The sequence below is a fragment of the Cupressus sempervirens genome, chromosome 5 (assembly GCF_028749045.1).
Source record: "Cupressus sempervirens isolate cs-2001-9-10 chromosome 5, ASM2874904v1, whole genome shotgun sequence".
Lineage (NCBI taxonomy): Eukaryota > Viridiplantae > Streptophyta > Pinopsida > Cupressales > Cupressaceae > Cupressus > Cupressus sempervirens.
In genome coordinates this window covers 476,371,197-476,389,411 of record NC_143122.1, presented here as the reverse complement: position 1 = coordinate 476,389,411, position 18,215 = coordinate 476,371,197, and the positions used below count along the sequence as shown (strand labels likewise).

Genomic DNA, 18,215 nt, shown 5'->3' with positions numbered 1-18,215 from the left:
AATAAGTTTGCTCATAAAATCTCTTCTTTCCATTCAATAAATTTAAATAATTATGGAGTTGTTTTTATGGTCATTGTGTTCTCCATTGTGTTAATATGTAATCTGAAGAATTCAAAGAGATTTAGTTTAAATAAAATAAAACAGTGGAATTAGTTCTTTGGCTGTCTAAGATTTGTAGAGGAAAAACCAAAGGTTTTTACAGTGGTATCAAAGCGGTTTCCTGCCAGCTTGCAAGAATTGAGCTTAGTTATTACTTTGGTTGGTGCTTTGTTCGAAGTGCAATCAGTATTCAATTTGTTATTTTCTATATCATGGCTGATGATAGAAGGTTTGTATTAGGTATGCACTATACCCGAAGGGAACGTAATTTTCCGCCTAGGGAAGGTGAACCAGAGATTCAGTTTGGCAGCTTGGGTGGTTTTGGTGGCACTAGACCACAACCCACAAATGCTAGGGTTGATAGAGATGCCCTACAGGCATTTAGGAATATTGCAACCAGACAACAGCAGATGATAGATGTACTGCAATAGTTATCTAATACTCTCCAGCAAATAGCACTTCCTCCAGGATGGAATAAGGAGAGAGCTCGAGATGTTTCTGTTGGTTCTCATAGATCTCGTGTCAAGGATAGAACCCGAGATGGTGCTGGGTACAGAGATGCAGATCGGGTTCAAGTTGAGGATCATGGTGGATTTGCTGATAGAGATAACATACATATTGGTACTCATGATAGGCTGTGGAGGCCCACGTTTTCAAGACCTGAGATGGATGCAGTCAGTACTGAGCCTGAGGTCACTCCTTTTGCTGATGATGTGTTGGCACACTTTACAGTGGGATGCTTTACCTAAGGCGATTAAAGATCATTTGAATTTTGATAGGTTCCTAACTCAGAAATAGGAGCATTCCAAAGCGAGGTTGGGACTTGAGAGATAGCGACCTCGACAGAATGAGTTACAACAAGTTGCCAATAAGATGACTTTGGAGCACTTTGATGGTATTGGGAAAGTTACAGGTCGAGCATGGATTCATAAGCTCAATACATATTTGGCTTTGCATCCTATGTCTGAAGTAGACCCTATTAGATTTGGAGTGTTGCATCTGGATGGAGTTGCCCATGACTAGTGGTACCATGGGTTGGTTTCTTTGCAACATGATCGGATCACTTGCTACCAGGAGTTCATGGATTGTTTGATCGAGAGATTCGATAGGAAGGATCCAGAGGTGTACTTCCGTGAGTTGGCTCAGCTAAAACAGACTGGTGGATTGGAGAGCTACATCAGTGAGTTCTAGAGGCTTTTGGTCATGGTTTATGATATTTCGGAGGGCAGACAAGTGATGTTATTCATGGAGGGATTGACTAAGCCACTCCATGGATGGGTGAAGTTTTTGGACCCATCTTCTCTACAGGTAGCAATGAGGAAGGCACGTGACTTGGAATCCTCTTCTCGAAGTAAGGCTGTTTCGAAATCTTTTGCTCTCCTGCTTGATAAGGAGGAATTCCCACCAGTTGTTGAGGACAAAGGCAAGTCAATGGGGAAATTTGATGAAACTTCTAGAGATGATTTGAGGAGGTGTTAGCTTTGCTTTTGGTGCAAGGGGCCGTTCTCTAGGGGTCATACTTGTGCGTTAAGGTCAAAGGGAGCAGCGAATTGTGGTATGTGGGTTTACATTGATATGATTGAGGATGAGTCATCACAACATGAGAATGTCAATGAAGATGATCATACTGATGATAAAGTTTATACTGTGACCAATATTTATAGTTTGGTATTTGACTCACATGTTCAGGATTTGCACCAGGTACAGAGTTGGCCTAAGCATAAGTTGGATTGTTTGCAGGATGATTGGGTAGGCATAATGAAGGAGAGTGTGTTGAGATCTCCTATGAATTCACCAGTTAGTGATGTTCTAACTTTTACATCATCAACACGAATATTTGGTGCCATGTTGTAGGTTATGTTATGGGTCTTGATGATAGCATTGGCATTCAATTGGTTTAGTGAGGATGGGGACATCACTTGCTTCTTGTGGGATCCCGGTGGAGGTTTTTGCTTCATACCGGATTGCTTGAGGACAAGCAATTTCGGGAAGGGAGGATTCTAATGTCCCCATTTTTTGCTAGTCTTTGTACTTGATTGAGTTAGCTCATCATAGGAACCCTCATGAGCTGACAGTGTGTTTTGGGGGTCTTAGTTGATTACTTACTATTTTCAGTAAGTCTATTATGGGCAGTTGTTATTTTTAGCAGCGTAGTCAATGGCTTGGCAGTTGGTCGTCACCTACGGCTGATTAGGTTAATAATTACATGAGCTATTATTTATTTATTCATTGAGTTGCATTATTATAATAATGTTTATATTACTATAATAATGACTTAAAGAGATATTTCTAAAAGGCAAGTTGGAAAGTTTCTAGTATTGAGTTCTTTGAGAAACTTCCACGTTTTCTGAAGTGGAATTTTATGGAAACTTTTGCCATCGAAAAGCTTATAAAAGAGAGCTCTTTTCATCAAGAAAAAGCATGCTTGATTATATATTTGATTTTGTGCCTTTGTGGCTTTTTCCTGGGTTCTTAACTATATGCCCTTGTTGACGTATAAAGGTGGGAATTCTTTTTGCAATTTAGCTGCTAAAGTATAGCTAACTTTGCCCAACTTCTCTACTATTCATCACTGTATCTGAGAAGTGTTTTCATTCCACTGGTAGTGGATTTGATATCTGTTGGATTCTCCTACTATGTTCACTGTGGCTAAGGAGACGAACATCCTAGAGGTTAATTAATTTCTGTTGTTTGGCAATTAAGGAGGGATCGAGCTGACTATTGTGATAGCTGGAAGTGTCATTCTAGAAATACGCATGGTATTGGGGGGGTTTCAGTTTGGACATTACTGAGGTATTGCAGGTGATTGGCGACATTGAAATATAGCTAGCAAGTGGCCAAGTAAATCTTTTGCAATCACATGGGTAACCCGTGAAGTGACATTGACATCAGACATCCTTTATAATTTTGTTGTTGTTGTAATTGGGAACTGAATTCAGCATTCGGATATTGGGTGTGAAGTCTGGTTGCATTTGAAATTGGAGGTGGCAGCTGCCAAATATTGAAGCCATGTGAATGCATTCTAGACATCCTTGCTAATTGGAGGCAATTGCAAACATACTCAGCAAACAGGTTCTTGCAAAATATTGTAATTTGATAATAAGTTTGCTCATAAAAACTCATATTTCAATAAATTTAAATAATTCTGGAGTTGTTTTTATGGTCATTGTGTTCTCCATTGTGTTAATACGCAATCTAAAGATTTTAAAGAGATACAGTTTAAATAAAATAAAACAGTGGAATTAGTTCATTGGCTATCTAAGATTTTCTGAAGGAAAACCTAGGGTTTTTACACACTTTGAGGTTATATAAGAAAGCTTTTACATTGGGATTTGCACCCAGAGAATATATGTTATTACTCAAATCCTGAATGGTTGCTTTAATGTGATTGTGTTCTTCTTAAGGATGAAACCCCTTGGGAAGTCAAAAGCTGGGCGTGGTTCGAGTCTTCTTTGTGAGATACAGATTACTGACAATAAAGATACATTCATTGCTATACAACATCCTAAACGTTAGCTGAGCAGTTCCTAGGGTGAAAGGTTATTCCAGTAGCTAAGTAAAGTCAGAGCCAAAGCCACGTGAAAGGAAGAAGAGGATATAAGGTATGGAGTGTAACTATCCAAGCCTCATTTACACTTGCTGACTGTAACATAGCCATAGGTGAAGGTCCGGTTAAGAGAGGTAGTTCTTCAGTTATCTATGGCAGCTTCACTAGAAAGCACGGGTTGCAGTGAGGCACGAGTCTATCCACTAGACAGCTAAAAAACTCAGAATCTCCTCCCGCATACTTCTGTAACTGCAAGCTGAGAAATCCAATCCTTGCATTCATGGGTTACCAGAGAATCAGTATGGAATTAATAGATTACCGCAGGGGAAGGCCATTACCAGTTAGATAGCTCGTGGTGTATGTAGTTCAGAGCAATCACGGACCAAGATATCATGTCAAGTCAGTCTACCAACAGATAATGAACGTAGAAGGGACTGGGTGTTGACGGTTAGAACTGAATGTCATTGAGAGCAGACTTAGACCACCATCTGTCTGTGAATCATTGCCAGGTTCCTCTTATCATTTGCTGTGTTGTAAATTTACTTGGTAATGTAAACCATAAAGTCATAAATTGAAATACTTTCAGAATTTACTTGTTCCAGGTTCAAGATAGATAACATAGTGTATGTGGTCTGATGTTTAGCATTAGTTCAGAATTGTTAGTTTTGAGTTTTCTCCTTGTTTGCAAGTTCTTTTGGCCATATCTCTGCATTTTTCCATTGTTGGTCTTCTTACAGCGGTAACGAGGCTTAAGTTCCAGGTTCATGCCAACTGTTTGACAAAATACCTGGAGTCCAGATTTGAACTTGTTGATCTGAACTAGCAAAGTTTATTACAGGCTCAAGGAGTCCAAAGTTCCTCCATTAACTCTAGTTGGAAAAAAAGGAAGTTTGGCACACTTTCTCTGTGGTTAGGTCTTCAAGTCCATAGTTATGCAAGTTGTTTTTCATAACGATGATTGTAAGATAGTTCGAGATATATGCTCAAGAATAACACAACTCTAAGAAAGGAGAAGCTTTTCTCAAAAAGGAACACTCAACAAAAGTACATTCATGACACTCAGTTTTAATATGCAACTAACAAGAAGACCAATAAAACATGCTAAAAAGACTTTGACAAAAAATAATTATTTGGGGTTCAATAGGTAGCAAGAAGCAAATGCAATACTGAATAGAAGGTTTACAAAAATATTGTGATCTTTAGCAGATAATTAGGTCCAAAATAATTCAAGAAATTCTTTTTAGCCAAGATATGATCAGGTGACTAGTTTCCGTGAATATTTTGAAGCAGGAAAGAATAAATTGTATCCAGACTCTAGATTAATAATTCAAATAGATCAATCAAAAAGTTTGCTTTTATTACATGAAACCAGAAATAGTCTACAACAAGTTTCTGGATGCATGTCTTGTGGTCCCGTAGATAGCTTAATATGATGTACACATAAACTATTAGAGGGGAAATTTCACTGGAGATTTCCCATGAGAATATCTCCTTGTGTTCTGTACATGATGCATATTGTTGATTTTTATCAAACTGCTCCATGTGATTGCAATGATCCATAACTACATTTTCTCTAAAATAACAATCTAACTCCTGTTTAAATTATTTATTATCCATCATATGATGCATATCTTCAGTCTAATAAGAATTGTTACCTGATGGGTGAGATAGTGATCAGGATGATTGACACGGAAAAAATGCTCAATGTGCTCACTGATAGACTCATCTGGATCAGTAGGCACATTTCTCACAAGAACCTGTAGGAAACATGCAAGTACTTTTTTTAATTGATTTCATATTTTTTTGCTAAATTTGGAAGTTAAAAGAGTTCTAATATATTTCCATGTCTTAATATTCCCTTTATAATAATGAAAATTCCACTGCATCATGTATCTTACAAGGATGAGATCTAATCTTTGCACATTATTTTCTTGCAATCAGAAGCACTAATTGCACTACATTATATGCATTCTGATATTGAAATGAAAATCTAACTGTAGGTTGTTTTCATTCATAGACAACAAAAATGTAAGTCTCATCTCTTGCACTGCATGGAAAAGATAATCAAAGTTCAAAATCCAACATGGGCACATTTTCAAAGCACTATTAACATTTTCAATCTAATGGGAAAAGTTATAAACAATGCTAAGATCTTCATATGACATATATTTTCCTTTATCTGTAGAAACAATAGAAATGTGTATTTCTTTAGTTAAGATCTAGCAATCCATGTCTAGAAATGAAACAGCTGCTGCTCAATTACCTTAGAAATGACATCATGAAATAAAATAATGACATGCAAACTCCATATGTAAGAACAAGTATCAGAGGCAAGGGAAAACTATAAGAAACCTCTTGTTCTAAACCAACTTTATATCTTTCCACTCACCGTAATTCTATCAAACAGTTTTCTTGCAACTTGGTTACCAAGTTACCTGATTTATTCTTAGTTTGCAGATGTCAATGGTTGTTTCACTCTTCTTTTATTTGAAAGTTTGAAGTTTGCAATTTGATACCAAATCAACCAAAATGATAAACAATGCTATATTGCATTCACTAAGTCTATGTCAGACCTAATATAGCCTCCTCATGTAAAAGTCTGCACCTTTTCACGATTTTTTTTTTTTGCCAATAATTGTGATTTTGTTAAACAGTTTGCTTGCAACCTAGATGCTGAAAGATCTGATTTTTTCAATATACTATGGTAATGTGTTGTTGTTATTAAGTGGTTTAAAGCATTCATCAAATACAAGTAGAAGCAATACAACACATCATAAAATGAATTTCAAATTTCTTATTGAATACAACTCAGAATAGCATATTGAATGAACATCACAAACAATGCGTACAATATGGCAGACCTGAGATATATCCTCAACAATAATATTGATTTTCCATGCTTCTACATACTGTGATACACTTCAAACGGTTTACCAGCTGTATAAAATGACTAAAATTACCAACATATTCTTCATGCAGTCTCTCAGACATACGGCTGAAACATAGCAGTTCTCCAATGAGGGACAACCTCCAAATGACTGTGTATACACCCCAAACCCTCACAGAAGCCACAGCAGATCTCTGTCAGTCCAAAGTAGTGGTACGGCCAGCAGAGATAACCAGATTGTAAGTAATGCAGCAATACAAACAAAAACTCTTCAGCAATGCCTATATGAGACAGCCAGCATGTATGAAATAACAGAAAACATAAGAATCTATCAACACTCCCTCAAAATCACCTGCGAATTCTTAAGCACTAATTTGAACCAAACCCTTCCTAGCAATTGTACAATATCTAATATCAAGAAACTTTTGATACTCCCTTGAACCACACGTGTACCTCAAGACTGTATCTTCCAATAGCATCAAGATCGTTAGCATAAAGGGAAAATGCAAATAAGGACTTTGAAGGGTTCAAAAATCTAGCATAGGCTAATAAAATGAAAAAACGAAAAGGAGTTGACAAAAGCCTTCAATAAAAGGATTCACTATGCGAATTGGGAACGATTGGTTGATCAATGTTGGCCAATTAAATAGTGAATCATCTCATAGATAAGCGAAACTTAGTTGAAAAAGTTTTGGTACTATTACCTCCATTTTATGATGACAAAATGGAGGACAACAAGGTTGAGCCACCTATAGCTTTCTTACCTACTCCATCGATTCCTCCTTCGCATATCATCTCTCAACCCACATATTTTCTTTCTTCATAGCTTATGTTGATCATAATCCATCAACTTTTTCTTATAAGACTATTTGTAATCAACATGCTCATCGACATTGCAAGAACTGTAAAGCTAAGGCTAAGGCTCGTGCTCTTGCTTCTCAAATTGCATCCTCTTCTCAACTTTTTCCTTCCTTCAATCAACCCATGCTTGAGCCTTTGGAGGAAATTAATGAGAGTAATAATATGCCCATGGATAAACATGATGATTCTATTCGTGTCTTGGACTCTGTTGTGATTAAACTTGATCAAGAAGATACTCTTGATGATGATTTTATTGATGTTTAATGATAATACACATGTTAGTGATGATGAATAAGAGAATATTGATATGAATTATGATTTTAGTAACATGCTTTCTACACAGTTGACACTTACTCCTAGTATCGAGCACAGTGATTCCCACCAAAGTCCTTGCTTGGATTTGGCGGGTGTTCCTACTATGTTGGATGCGGTTCCTCTTTCCCACCTTTCCCTAACGATGTAGACTGAGATGAGGGGGCAGGTGACATGCTTAAAATGGAATTCTCTAGCATGGAAGTCTTTGTGTGTTTGTGTTGTGTTTCCCCATGCTATGTTGCTTGTTATATATTTCTTCTAGATTGCTTTACACGATCCTTGTTCCATTGGCACAAGATGATAAAATAATCAAACATGTTGTTCACATTCTTCTACTTGTATCTCTCTTCTTCTATGTGTCATTAAATGTTATGTTGTATATGTGCCCTTGTGTAGCCTGCTTGGATACTTGTGATATGATAGCACTGATTCTGTTTGGTCTCCTTCTTGCCGGCCAAAAAAATATTCTTCTCTATATCTTACGTGTTTTTTCATCCATTGTTAGTAGATCCCTTTTGTGCTCTCTTATTTGTCCTATATTTATTTCCCTTGAAGTGTTCTCTCTTGGGGGCATTCTGTAGTGGAAATGTTTCTAATGGATGTTGTATACTTTCGTTATAGTTATTGCTCTAGGTGAGGCGTTTGTAATTGCTTTAACGTGGGAGCACACACTCTATTCACTTATGCACACACGCACTTTGATGGTTGTTTGTTTTTAGCTTCTTGGATCCCTCTATCAAACTATTAACAATTCGGGGGGTTTGATCCATGTAGCACTACTTGGATCCCTTTATTGAACTATGAATATTTCAGGGGGGCTTGATCCCCACAATTCTTTTTGGATCCCTCTTTGGATTACTAACAATCTGGGAGGCTTGATCCTTGTTTTTTATCCCTCTTTGGATTACTAACAGTCTGGAAGGCCTAATCATTGGTTTTGATCCGTTGGACTGTAGACAATTTGGGAAGCCTCATCTTGTTTTTGATACCTTAAGGACACACACATCCTTATGCATGCATCATTTTTTATTCTCCTTTTGAGACATGGAGCTCCATTGAGGATGAATCTCTTCAATGGATTGACTAGCATGCCACACACACTTGCTAGACCATTCAATGTCATCTTTTGTTGCAGCACACCTTTTTGTGTAGTTCACAATAAGGAATAGAAATCACATTGGGCGAGTTACTTTTTCTCTTGTCAGTGACATCTCTTTTTTTATTATTTTGGATATGATGAAAACTCAAGTCTATTGCGGGCTTGGTAGTTTATCTATCTCCTTAGTCATGATGAGATTGGCTCTTTCGTTTAATCTACTTTACTGCGAGTACAAGGTGGCTCATGCTCCCACTAAAGTGGGGGCTAAATGTATCATTTTAAAATTGAAGCACCCATCATTTAAGACTTTTTAGCTCCTGTCCTTTAGTGATTTCATGGACCATGGATGCGTTTGTGCTCAATTGGCTCTTTCTCCCACTCAATTCCTTCTTTTCTAGTTTCATTTATGCAATTTCTGTGACCTCAAGGTTACCCCTTCTCTAGATAACCTTGGTATAAGTTGCCCTAGTTGACCTATATTGGTATAGGTTGACCAAATCTACTTGTACCCAAGGCATTTTTGGTCATGGGGCTAGTTTTGTCTCTAGGATTCAAATTGGAAAATCAGGTGACCCTGTTGAGTTGCTTTGTTTTCACACCCAAAAACTAGTATAAAAGGAAGCCTAAGCACCTTATTTTCACATCCACTAGACATCAAGAAGCACTTTCAAGCATTGAAGATAATATATTTCAAGGAGTTTCCAAGCATTCTTTAAGCATTAAAGGTGTTTCCAAAGATTCAAGGATCCTTTTTGAGCATTTCCTCTTCAAGATCTAGTGGTTTGTTGGCCATCAAGGGATGAGATCTACATTGTGGCATTCATCTTCTTCCTCTTCTATTGTACACATTTACATCCATGACTCCATGATTTGGTTTTGGTGAAATCAATTGTAGTGATAAAAGTTAATAAATGATTATATTGGATATAGTTATTGTGTGGGTATATGCTATCTTTGATTGGAAGAATTGATTGATTCATGCAATCTTATTCATTGGCTCATAGTTGTTCAATTGATTTAGACATTTAGAATATGCATTTTTTGTACAAAGGTCGAGGAACCAAGAAGGACTTTGTTATTAGATAATGTTTAGCACCCATGTTGCATACAATGAAATGTGTCATGCATAAGTTCATGGTATATGTAGTTGTATTTGTAATGTTAGTTGCACTAGTTGTTTCCAAAAAAATTATTTACCTTTTCCTTTTCTATTGAGTTGTCCTCTCAAGTTCCCTAGTGGGGGCATTACAGAAAGCTCATATGCATCCTATGATTGATGCCACCAGTATATTATGTCCACGGGTGATCTTCCACAACTATGAATATGTCAAAGGTTTTGCCTTTATAAAAATTTCCTACCAAACCCTAGCTTTGAGAGATTTGGAGTGTGAAAGATGAATCTTCCAATTAATGATTTATAAAAGATGCCAAAGTGAAAGCCCAAAAGCTACTTCATTATTCCTCCAACCTTAATGTCACTTTTAGGGTTCTCATAATTTAATAAGTCGTTATTTTATTTTTACACTAGACTATCAAATGTTCTCATGGTCTTTTTATTTATTGATTTCATCTTTTAAAAACAACTTTATGCCTCGATAAAGGGGTCCCCGCTTTACTGCAATATCTCATGACTTAAATAAATCAATTTAGTAATAAAAAAATAAAATAATATTATGAATCAATTAAAAGTAACTTAAATTTCTCTAAAGCCACTTTATAAAATATCATTAAGTTATTCAATTAAAATATTAAAATCAACTATAGAAAAACTTCAACATTTTAAATTTTTATTTTGAAAACATTACCTAACTTCTCCAAGTAAAAACTGAGTCCCCAAGTGATGTCTAAATTTAGCGATTCTCAAAAAATAAGACCCCTCCCAAAAAAATAGGAAATCGTCTCTAATCCTTTGAAATGCTTCATACAACATAGAAAGTCATTTCCCAATCTCTGCTAAAATAATGGAACACTCCTAAAAAATAGGAAACTATCTATAATCGTAGAAATGACTCATCAAGTCCCTTGTAAGGCCCCACGCATTTTTGATGGTCAACATACAAAATACAAGTATCCTAAAAAATAGGATACTTAGTCTACGCTCCTAAAACACCAAATAAACCTCCTAGATGGCCAAAAGACCATCAAATGGGCTACCTATACAGTTTATTAACCTACAAGACCCGTACTATTTGTTTAACTTCTACAAAGTATATCCACCTAGGTGATGGGACATTACAACATCTACATTTCACCTAGAAGTTAATCAATTTATGTATATCTGTCATAACCATTACCACTAAATTGTTTGTTTCCACATAGCCCTAAGAAAATATAATAGGATTTCAAACCAATAATAAGCATTGAAATAAGCCACTAATTGGAAAAACGCAATTTTTAGATACACTCTAAATATGCATTAAATTTTAGAATAAATTATCAAATAAAATTATTTGTTAATCTTGAAAGTGATAGATTTTCTCAAATAAATTCTAAAAGAAACTTGCTATTAACATATTCTTAGAAGTAAAAAAATATAAAGTTTTAGTTTTTTTATAGAACGATCCCGTTAAATCAAACAAATAACATGACTATCTAACATAATCAAATAGTTGGCCTAATTTAAGGAAAACTTACTGTGAACTGGTCAGGACGACGATGTTGTGCTTCTAAGAAACAAATCCTCATAGATTCTACCATCTCATACTCCTTATAAAGAACAAAGCATGTCCATATTGTAAATATGCATGACATAAGTACATGGGCCCAAAACCTATAGAAAACAACACGAAGATTCTTGAAAATTAAAATGATGTTTAGGTTAAAAATAGTTAAATGGAGTCAACTGCATTATCATTGGTTTTAGATTACATTCATTGATTTTTTCTTTATACTATTATATCTTTATTTGAGATTAAAAGTATGTTGTACAATATTTCTACTTGAATCAATGCTATTATTATTAGGCTACCTGAGATTACATTCATTATAATTTACTATATTCTTGCTATTGTATTTTTATTTGAGATTAGAAGCATATTTTATTATATTTCTATCATAATTCATAACTTGAACTATAAATAAAACTTTAATAGCTAGTATGCTAATAATTTGAAGTTTATCTTTCTAATTGGTAATAACAAAAATTCAACATCCTTATTTTATCATGATGCGGTTCTCTATACATACATAAATTGAAACTAATTATCTTGAAACAAGAGTAATAATGCTTAACATGCTGCAACTTTTTGAGCTTATTATTTTTCTCAATGTCTCAAACAAAGAATATTTTTTTTTAAAAGACCCATGTTGATTATAGAGTTCAAAAACAAATAGAATCAATAAAACATAAATTATATTTCTAGAAAATTGAATTTGAAAGCTAAAACTCTAGCTTGTCTTTAGATGATTTCATCTGGTCTCCAAAAACATGAGGGGAACTGATATTTTCATCTATATGATGATGGTCTTGAAAAGATTATATGTGTGTGTACATGCGTGTGTATATAAATTTTAGGGATTTTTAACTTCAACATTTATATTGTTTTTACCTAAAGTCTTTGCAATTCCTTTTTACGACTATAGCAATTTCGGGCGATTTTTATCTGTGTGATTGAGTTAAACTCGTTCACACTCTTAACTGCAATAAATTTGTCACACCTTGTGATTCATGATATCTCGCAAATATTTTCATCTATTAATGAAATTAATTAATTAAATTAAATAATTGTTTAATTAATAACCAATGTACATATGTGTGTATGCATATACATATGCGATGTGAATATAGTATATACACGTGTACACAACATATATGTTGATGAATCAGAAATTGGTATGATCTATACATTGTTATGGCCAAAAAAGGTTGGACATGTTCATACAAGAAAACATATAAAAATCATATATACATGCATGAACAAGATTTAAGTTCAAAATACCACAGATCATTATATGTGAAACAAACTACTATAAGAACTCTAAACCATCCACTGTAATGCTAATGCACACAAACTGATTTTTTAATGTTTTTTGAAACAACACTTTCAAAAATTTGTAAATGACTAGGGACGTTATTGCAAGTTGACACTCTCAGAATTCTCTAGAATTCTCCAGAATTTATTTGCTCTAATTGAAATGTTGATGGAAAAATATAATTGAAGTGCAATGCACAACAAATGATTTATGAAGAGCAGTTTTTTAATTTGATGGAAATCACCACAAATGCAATTGAAAATTCAAATTGTTTGCATTCATAAAATTCTGAAATAGATAAATAACCACTAGAACCTAATTGGCACAATCAGCATTATCAATCCCCTTTGAATTTAGTAGCAATGCTCTCCATGACTGGATGCTCAAAATCGATCCCTGAATTAGTGAATTTCAAACTCAGAAACACATATGCTGATCACCACCAGAGTGCAGAAGGTGCCACAATATCCAAGGTGGTTTGTCGTCAATGAACCAAGCTGAACGTTGATCCTAGATGATAGATTGTAGGTGGTCTATGGACGCCTAGGTTGCTAGATCACGTGCGACTAACTAGGCAATCTCCATGCAATTGAATCAGAATTGCAGACCCATTAATGGATGTTGTCCAAACCAAGAGAAATGGTGTCGGTTCATAGTTAGACTCCTAGAACCTCAAAATTTTGCTCCCAGATATTAGTCGGCAGCTCTAAACTTCTCCAGTTGATTCACTTCTTTTGCCACACTTAATCTGATAGCAAACTCTCACACCTGTTTCCCTTTCAAATATTGTAAATTTCCAAAATTTTGAATTACAGACCCTGTAACAAAGCTTAGGACCCAAAAGGATGTCTCAAAACTCCATCATAAAATCAAAACTCTCCAAAAATGAGTTGCAAAACTCATTAAGTACAAACCCAGCTTGGGTCGAATGCAGAAAGATAGCACCAAAACAAGGACTTAAGAACTTCCAAATTAGGACTGGGTCGAATGCAGAAAGATAGCACCAAAACAAGGACTTAAGAACTCTCTAAAAATCAGCTTGATAAACTGATTATGTCCTAATTTGGAAGTTATTAAGTCCTCGTTTTGGTGCTATCTTTCTGCATTCGACCCAAGCTGGGTTTGTACTTAATGAGTTTTGCAACTCATTTTTAGAGAGTTATGATTTTATGATGGAGTTTTGAGACATCCTTTTGGGTCCTAAGCTTTGTTACAGGGTCTTTAATTCAAAATTTTGGAGATACAATATCAGTAATAGCATTGTGATTACGCTTTGTGGAGTTAATTGAAGCCTTTTCCTTTCTACAATTCTATGTGCATCTTTGAATGATTTGATAGATTAACTTGTGAATGTTTCCTTATTCCTTGTCTTTTTGTCTCATTCAAGCACCTTTGTGTAGAAAAGTAATTTTGCTTGCAGGTTTTGATATGTGTTTATAGGTGAAATTAATTAAAGAGAGGTGTTAGTTTATCCTCCTTTTTATAGTTTTAGTCTACAACCTTATTACAAATCATTTGTGCAAGCCTTTACAGGAAGTTGTGTTTTATGATAATTCATAGAGCTATATTATCCTCTCTGTTATGTGTGTGTTACATCTTCATAGTAACTTCTGGTGTATCACCTCCTTATTTTAAACTTTAGGTTTTAGGTTGTTTCTTTTCAGCCACTTCTTACCTTTTCCCTGCAAGTTTTTATTGAGTTTTAGAGTGTTTCATTGAAGAATCCAATAGGAGCCGGCCTAGAATCCAGAGGTTTCATTTCATTAGCCAGTCTCACATAGTGAAATGACTCCCATGTTAAGTAAGGGTTACTGAACATTACTAGTTCAGTAGGGTGCAAATCCTGAAACTTAACAAGTGCATCATCTAGCAAAGACAACCCATTCTTCAAAAAACCTAACAAGAATAAAACAAAGGCTGAAAATAAAGATAAAACATTTGCTCCTTTGGATAGAGAGACATCGAATGATTTAAGGAAGAAAAAACTTTGTTTTTATTCCAAAGGACCCTATGACATGAACCTGACTATCCCTTGAGGCCAAAGGGGAAAGCAAATAGGGTTATGTGGGCATATTATGAGGATTCTGATTCTGAAAATTCAGACCAGCAATCTAAAAATGAGGAATCAACTGAAGAAAAGGAAGGCACAGATGGTATAGGCGATGAGAAGACTAAGTGTAGATTTAAGGAGGCCTGTCTTACTAGTGTGTATTGGCAAGAGGGATCATTCAGGATGAGAGGGGTATTGGCTAGTCAGCGAGTTATTACTTTGCTTGATACAGGTGCTAATCAAAATTTTATTTATTCCGGATTGATTGAGAGGCGTAGGATTTAGATAGAGCAATTTGAGGGTCTGAGAGTGAGGGTAGCTGAAGGCTACATCCTCACATGTGACAGGAAGATTATAGGTCTGCCCCTAAAGATCAACAACTTTGATTTCAAAGAAAAATTTTATTTTGTTAACAAGGGTGATACAGATTTAATGCTCGACATGACTTGGTTACATTATATAGGGGAGTTCACTCTCAATTTGAGAGATATGGAGATGAGGTTTCAATCATAAGGGAAGACCCATATACTTAAGGCCATTTGTGATAGTGGGTTTAGGATGATGTCTTGCAGATGCATGGAGAGCTTATTGAGACATGACCAGGTTGAGTGGGCAGCCCATTGCACTTTAATGCCATCACAAAGGCAGCAAAAATCTAAATATCACCTAGACATACAGGAATTGAAAATCAAGCACTACAAGGTTTTCAGTGAAATACCACTAGGTAGACCTCCAGATAGAGGTATTGAGCATATTATTGAGTTAGAGGAGGGTGCTAAACCCATCATGATCACACCCTATAGGCATCCAAAGAGATTGAAGGATGAGATTGAGAAAACCATCAAGGAACTATTTGCTATTGGGCACATCAGACCAAGTAAGTCTCCTTTCACTTCTTCTATGGTTTTGGTGAAGAAGAAGGATGTTACTCTCAGAATGTGCACAGATTACAGGGTCCTAAACAAAAAGACTATCAAAAATAGGTATCCCATCACACGGATTGATGAGTTATTAGATGAGCTACATGGAGCTTATTTCTTCTCCAAAATTGATTTGAGATCAAGCTATCATCATATCCAAGTCAGTGAGCAGGATATAGAGAAGATGACATTTAGCTGTCATTGTGGCCACTTTGAGTTTATAGTTATGCCATTTGGGCTAACTAATGCTCCAGCTACTTTTTAGTCCGCAATGAATAGGGTCTTTCAGCATCAGTTGAGGAAATTTGTGTTAGTCTTCTTTGATGATATCCTGGTGTATAGTAGGACATGGGATGAGCAAGTGTGACACTTAGATACTGTGTTGAGCATTTTGAGTAGGGAGTCCTTGTATGCAAAAGAATCAATGTGTAATTTGGGATTATTAGAGTTATTATATCTAGATCACATAATCAATGCTCAGGGAGTATGCATGGATCCTGAAAAGATTCGTGCTATTATTAAGTGGCCTACTCTAGTGAACCTGACACAATTGAGAGGATTTTGGGGGTTGTGTGGTTTCTATAGCAAGTTTGTTAGTGGATATTCCAGGCATACAGCACCCTTGACGAATTTGATGAGAAAGGGGGCTTTCTTATGGACTCTTGAGGCACAGGAGTGTTTTGATAAATTCAAAGAGTTGATGACTTCTTGTCTAGTGCTAGCATTACCATATTTTAGCAAACCTTTTGAGTTGCATTGTGATGCATCTGGCGAAGGTGTTGGAGCAGTGCTTATGCAGGACAAATGCCCAATTGCTTATGAGAGTAGGAAGCTTAGGGGCCTGAGAGGAGCTTCAGCATTTATGATAAGGAAATGTTGACCATAATGCTTGCTTTGGCCAAATTCAAGCAGTATTTAGTGGGTAGCAAATTCAACATAAAAATTGACCACAATAGCCTGAAACATTTCCTGGGGCAGCGAGATCTCAATGATAGGGAGCAGAAATGGGTAAGTAAATTATAGGCATATGATTTTGATATTGCCTATTTCAAGGCGGCATAGAATGTAGTACAAGATGCCTTGCCATGAAAACCCCGCTTGAGCTCGATGGCAAATATATCAAAGGATTAGAGATGTTTGATCCTCACAGAGTATGCAAAGGATACATGGGCATCGGGATTTATAGATGGATCAATCTAGAATAGTGATTTCACCCTTGTGAATGAGATCATCATTTACAAAGGGCGCATTTATTTGGTGCTAGGGTCATAGGTGAGGAGGATGGTGTTGAGAGTTTATCATGACTCACCTATGGTAGGACATCTAGATTTTTACAGAACCTACTGGCAGATTCGTGAGCATTTTTCTTGGAAAGAGCTCAAAGATGAGGTGTTGCAATATGTTAGAGAGTGTCCTACTTGCCAGCAAAATAAACAAGAGCACTCTTACCCAACCTGCTTACTTAAGCCACTTCTGATTCCTGATAGGAAGAGGAAGTGGAAGTGTTTATCCATGGACTTCATCACAAGACTATCGAGAGCCCAAGGTAAAGACTATATATATGTTGTTGTTGATTGGCTTACAAAGTTTGCCCACTTTTCCCAATCAACACTACATACATTGCTACACAGGTGGTAGATTTATTCTTTAAAGAGGTATTTAGGTTACATGGTTTACCTCAGAGCACTATAAGTGATAGGGATAGCAAGTTAATGAGTCAATTCTGGCAGGAGTTGTTCAGATTGTGTGGGATAGAGCTCACTTTGAGTACTAGTTACCACCCCCAGACAGATAGTCCAACAAAGATAGTGAACAAATGGGTGGAGGAATACCTCAAGAATTACATAGTAAGGCGACAGAAGGCTTGGGTTAAGTGGATATATCTATGTGAATATTGTTATAATTCCACTTATCACATGTCTATCCAGATGTCACCATTTATGGCATTATATGAATATAAGGCACCCAGATTCATGGATTTGTTGCTATCAAATAGTAGAGTGCCCAGCATTGGAGACTTATCACAGGAGAGCAAGGACATTGTGAAGGCTCTTAAAGATAATATCACTAAGGCACAGAATCAATAGAAGCAATATGTTGATCAAAAGAGGACTGAGCAGACTTTTGAGGTAGGTGATATGGTATATTTGATGTTGCAGCCTTACCACCAATCCACTCTCAAGAAGAGTGGTGCCGAAAAACATAAGCCACGTTATTATGGGCCTTTTAGGGTGATCAGGAGAGTTGGAGAGATGTCTTACGAGTTGGATTTTTCAGCAAAGAGCAAAGTCCATAATGTTTTTCATGTGTCACATCTAAAAAAGGCATTAGGACACCAAATTGTTCTTTCTACAATGCTTCCACCCTTGGACGATGAGGGGAAATTGGTTTTAGTACCAGAGGCTATCATTGAGTTTAGGGAGAGGAATTTGAGGAGACGTACTATTAGGGAGTACGTGATGAAG

At 36.1% G+C, this 18,215-nt stretch overlaps 1 protein-coding gene and 1 long non-coding RNA gene across 3 annotated transcripts in view; one reads left to right on the top strand and one right to left on the bottom strand.

Annotated features, from left to right (window-relative positions):
• Positions 1 to 18,215, top strand: part of LOC149556821 (uncharacterized) — a 215,317-nt gene that overhangs the window by 159,879 nt on the left and 37,223 nt on the right. The window lies entirely within an intron of this gene.
• LOC149556822 (hyperosmolality-gated Ca2+ permeable channel 1.5-like) overlaps positions 1 to 18,215 on the bottom strand; it is a 211,098-nt gene that overhangs the window by 159,904 nt on the left and 32,979 nt on the right. The window contains exons 4-5 of the mRNA XM_089831377.1: positions 11,443 to 11,578; positions 5,302 to 5,403 (exon numbers count right to left, since the gene is read on the bottom strand). Of these exons, the coding sequence (XP_089687503.1) occupies positions 5,302 to 5,403; positions 11,443 to 11,578 (238 nt within the window). The remainder of the gene's footprint in view (positions 1 to 5,301; positions 5,404 to 11,442; positions 11,579 to 18,215) is intronic.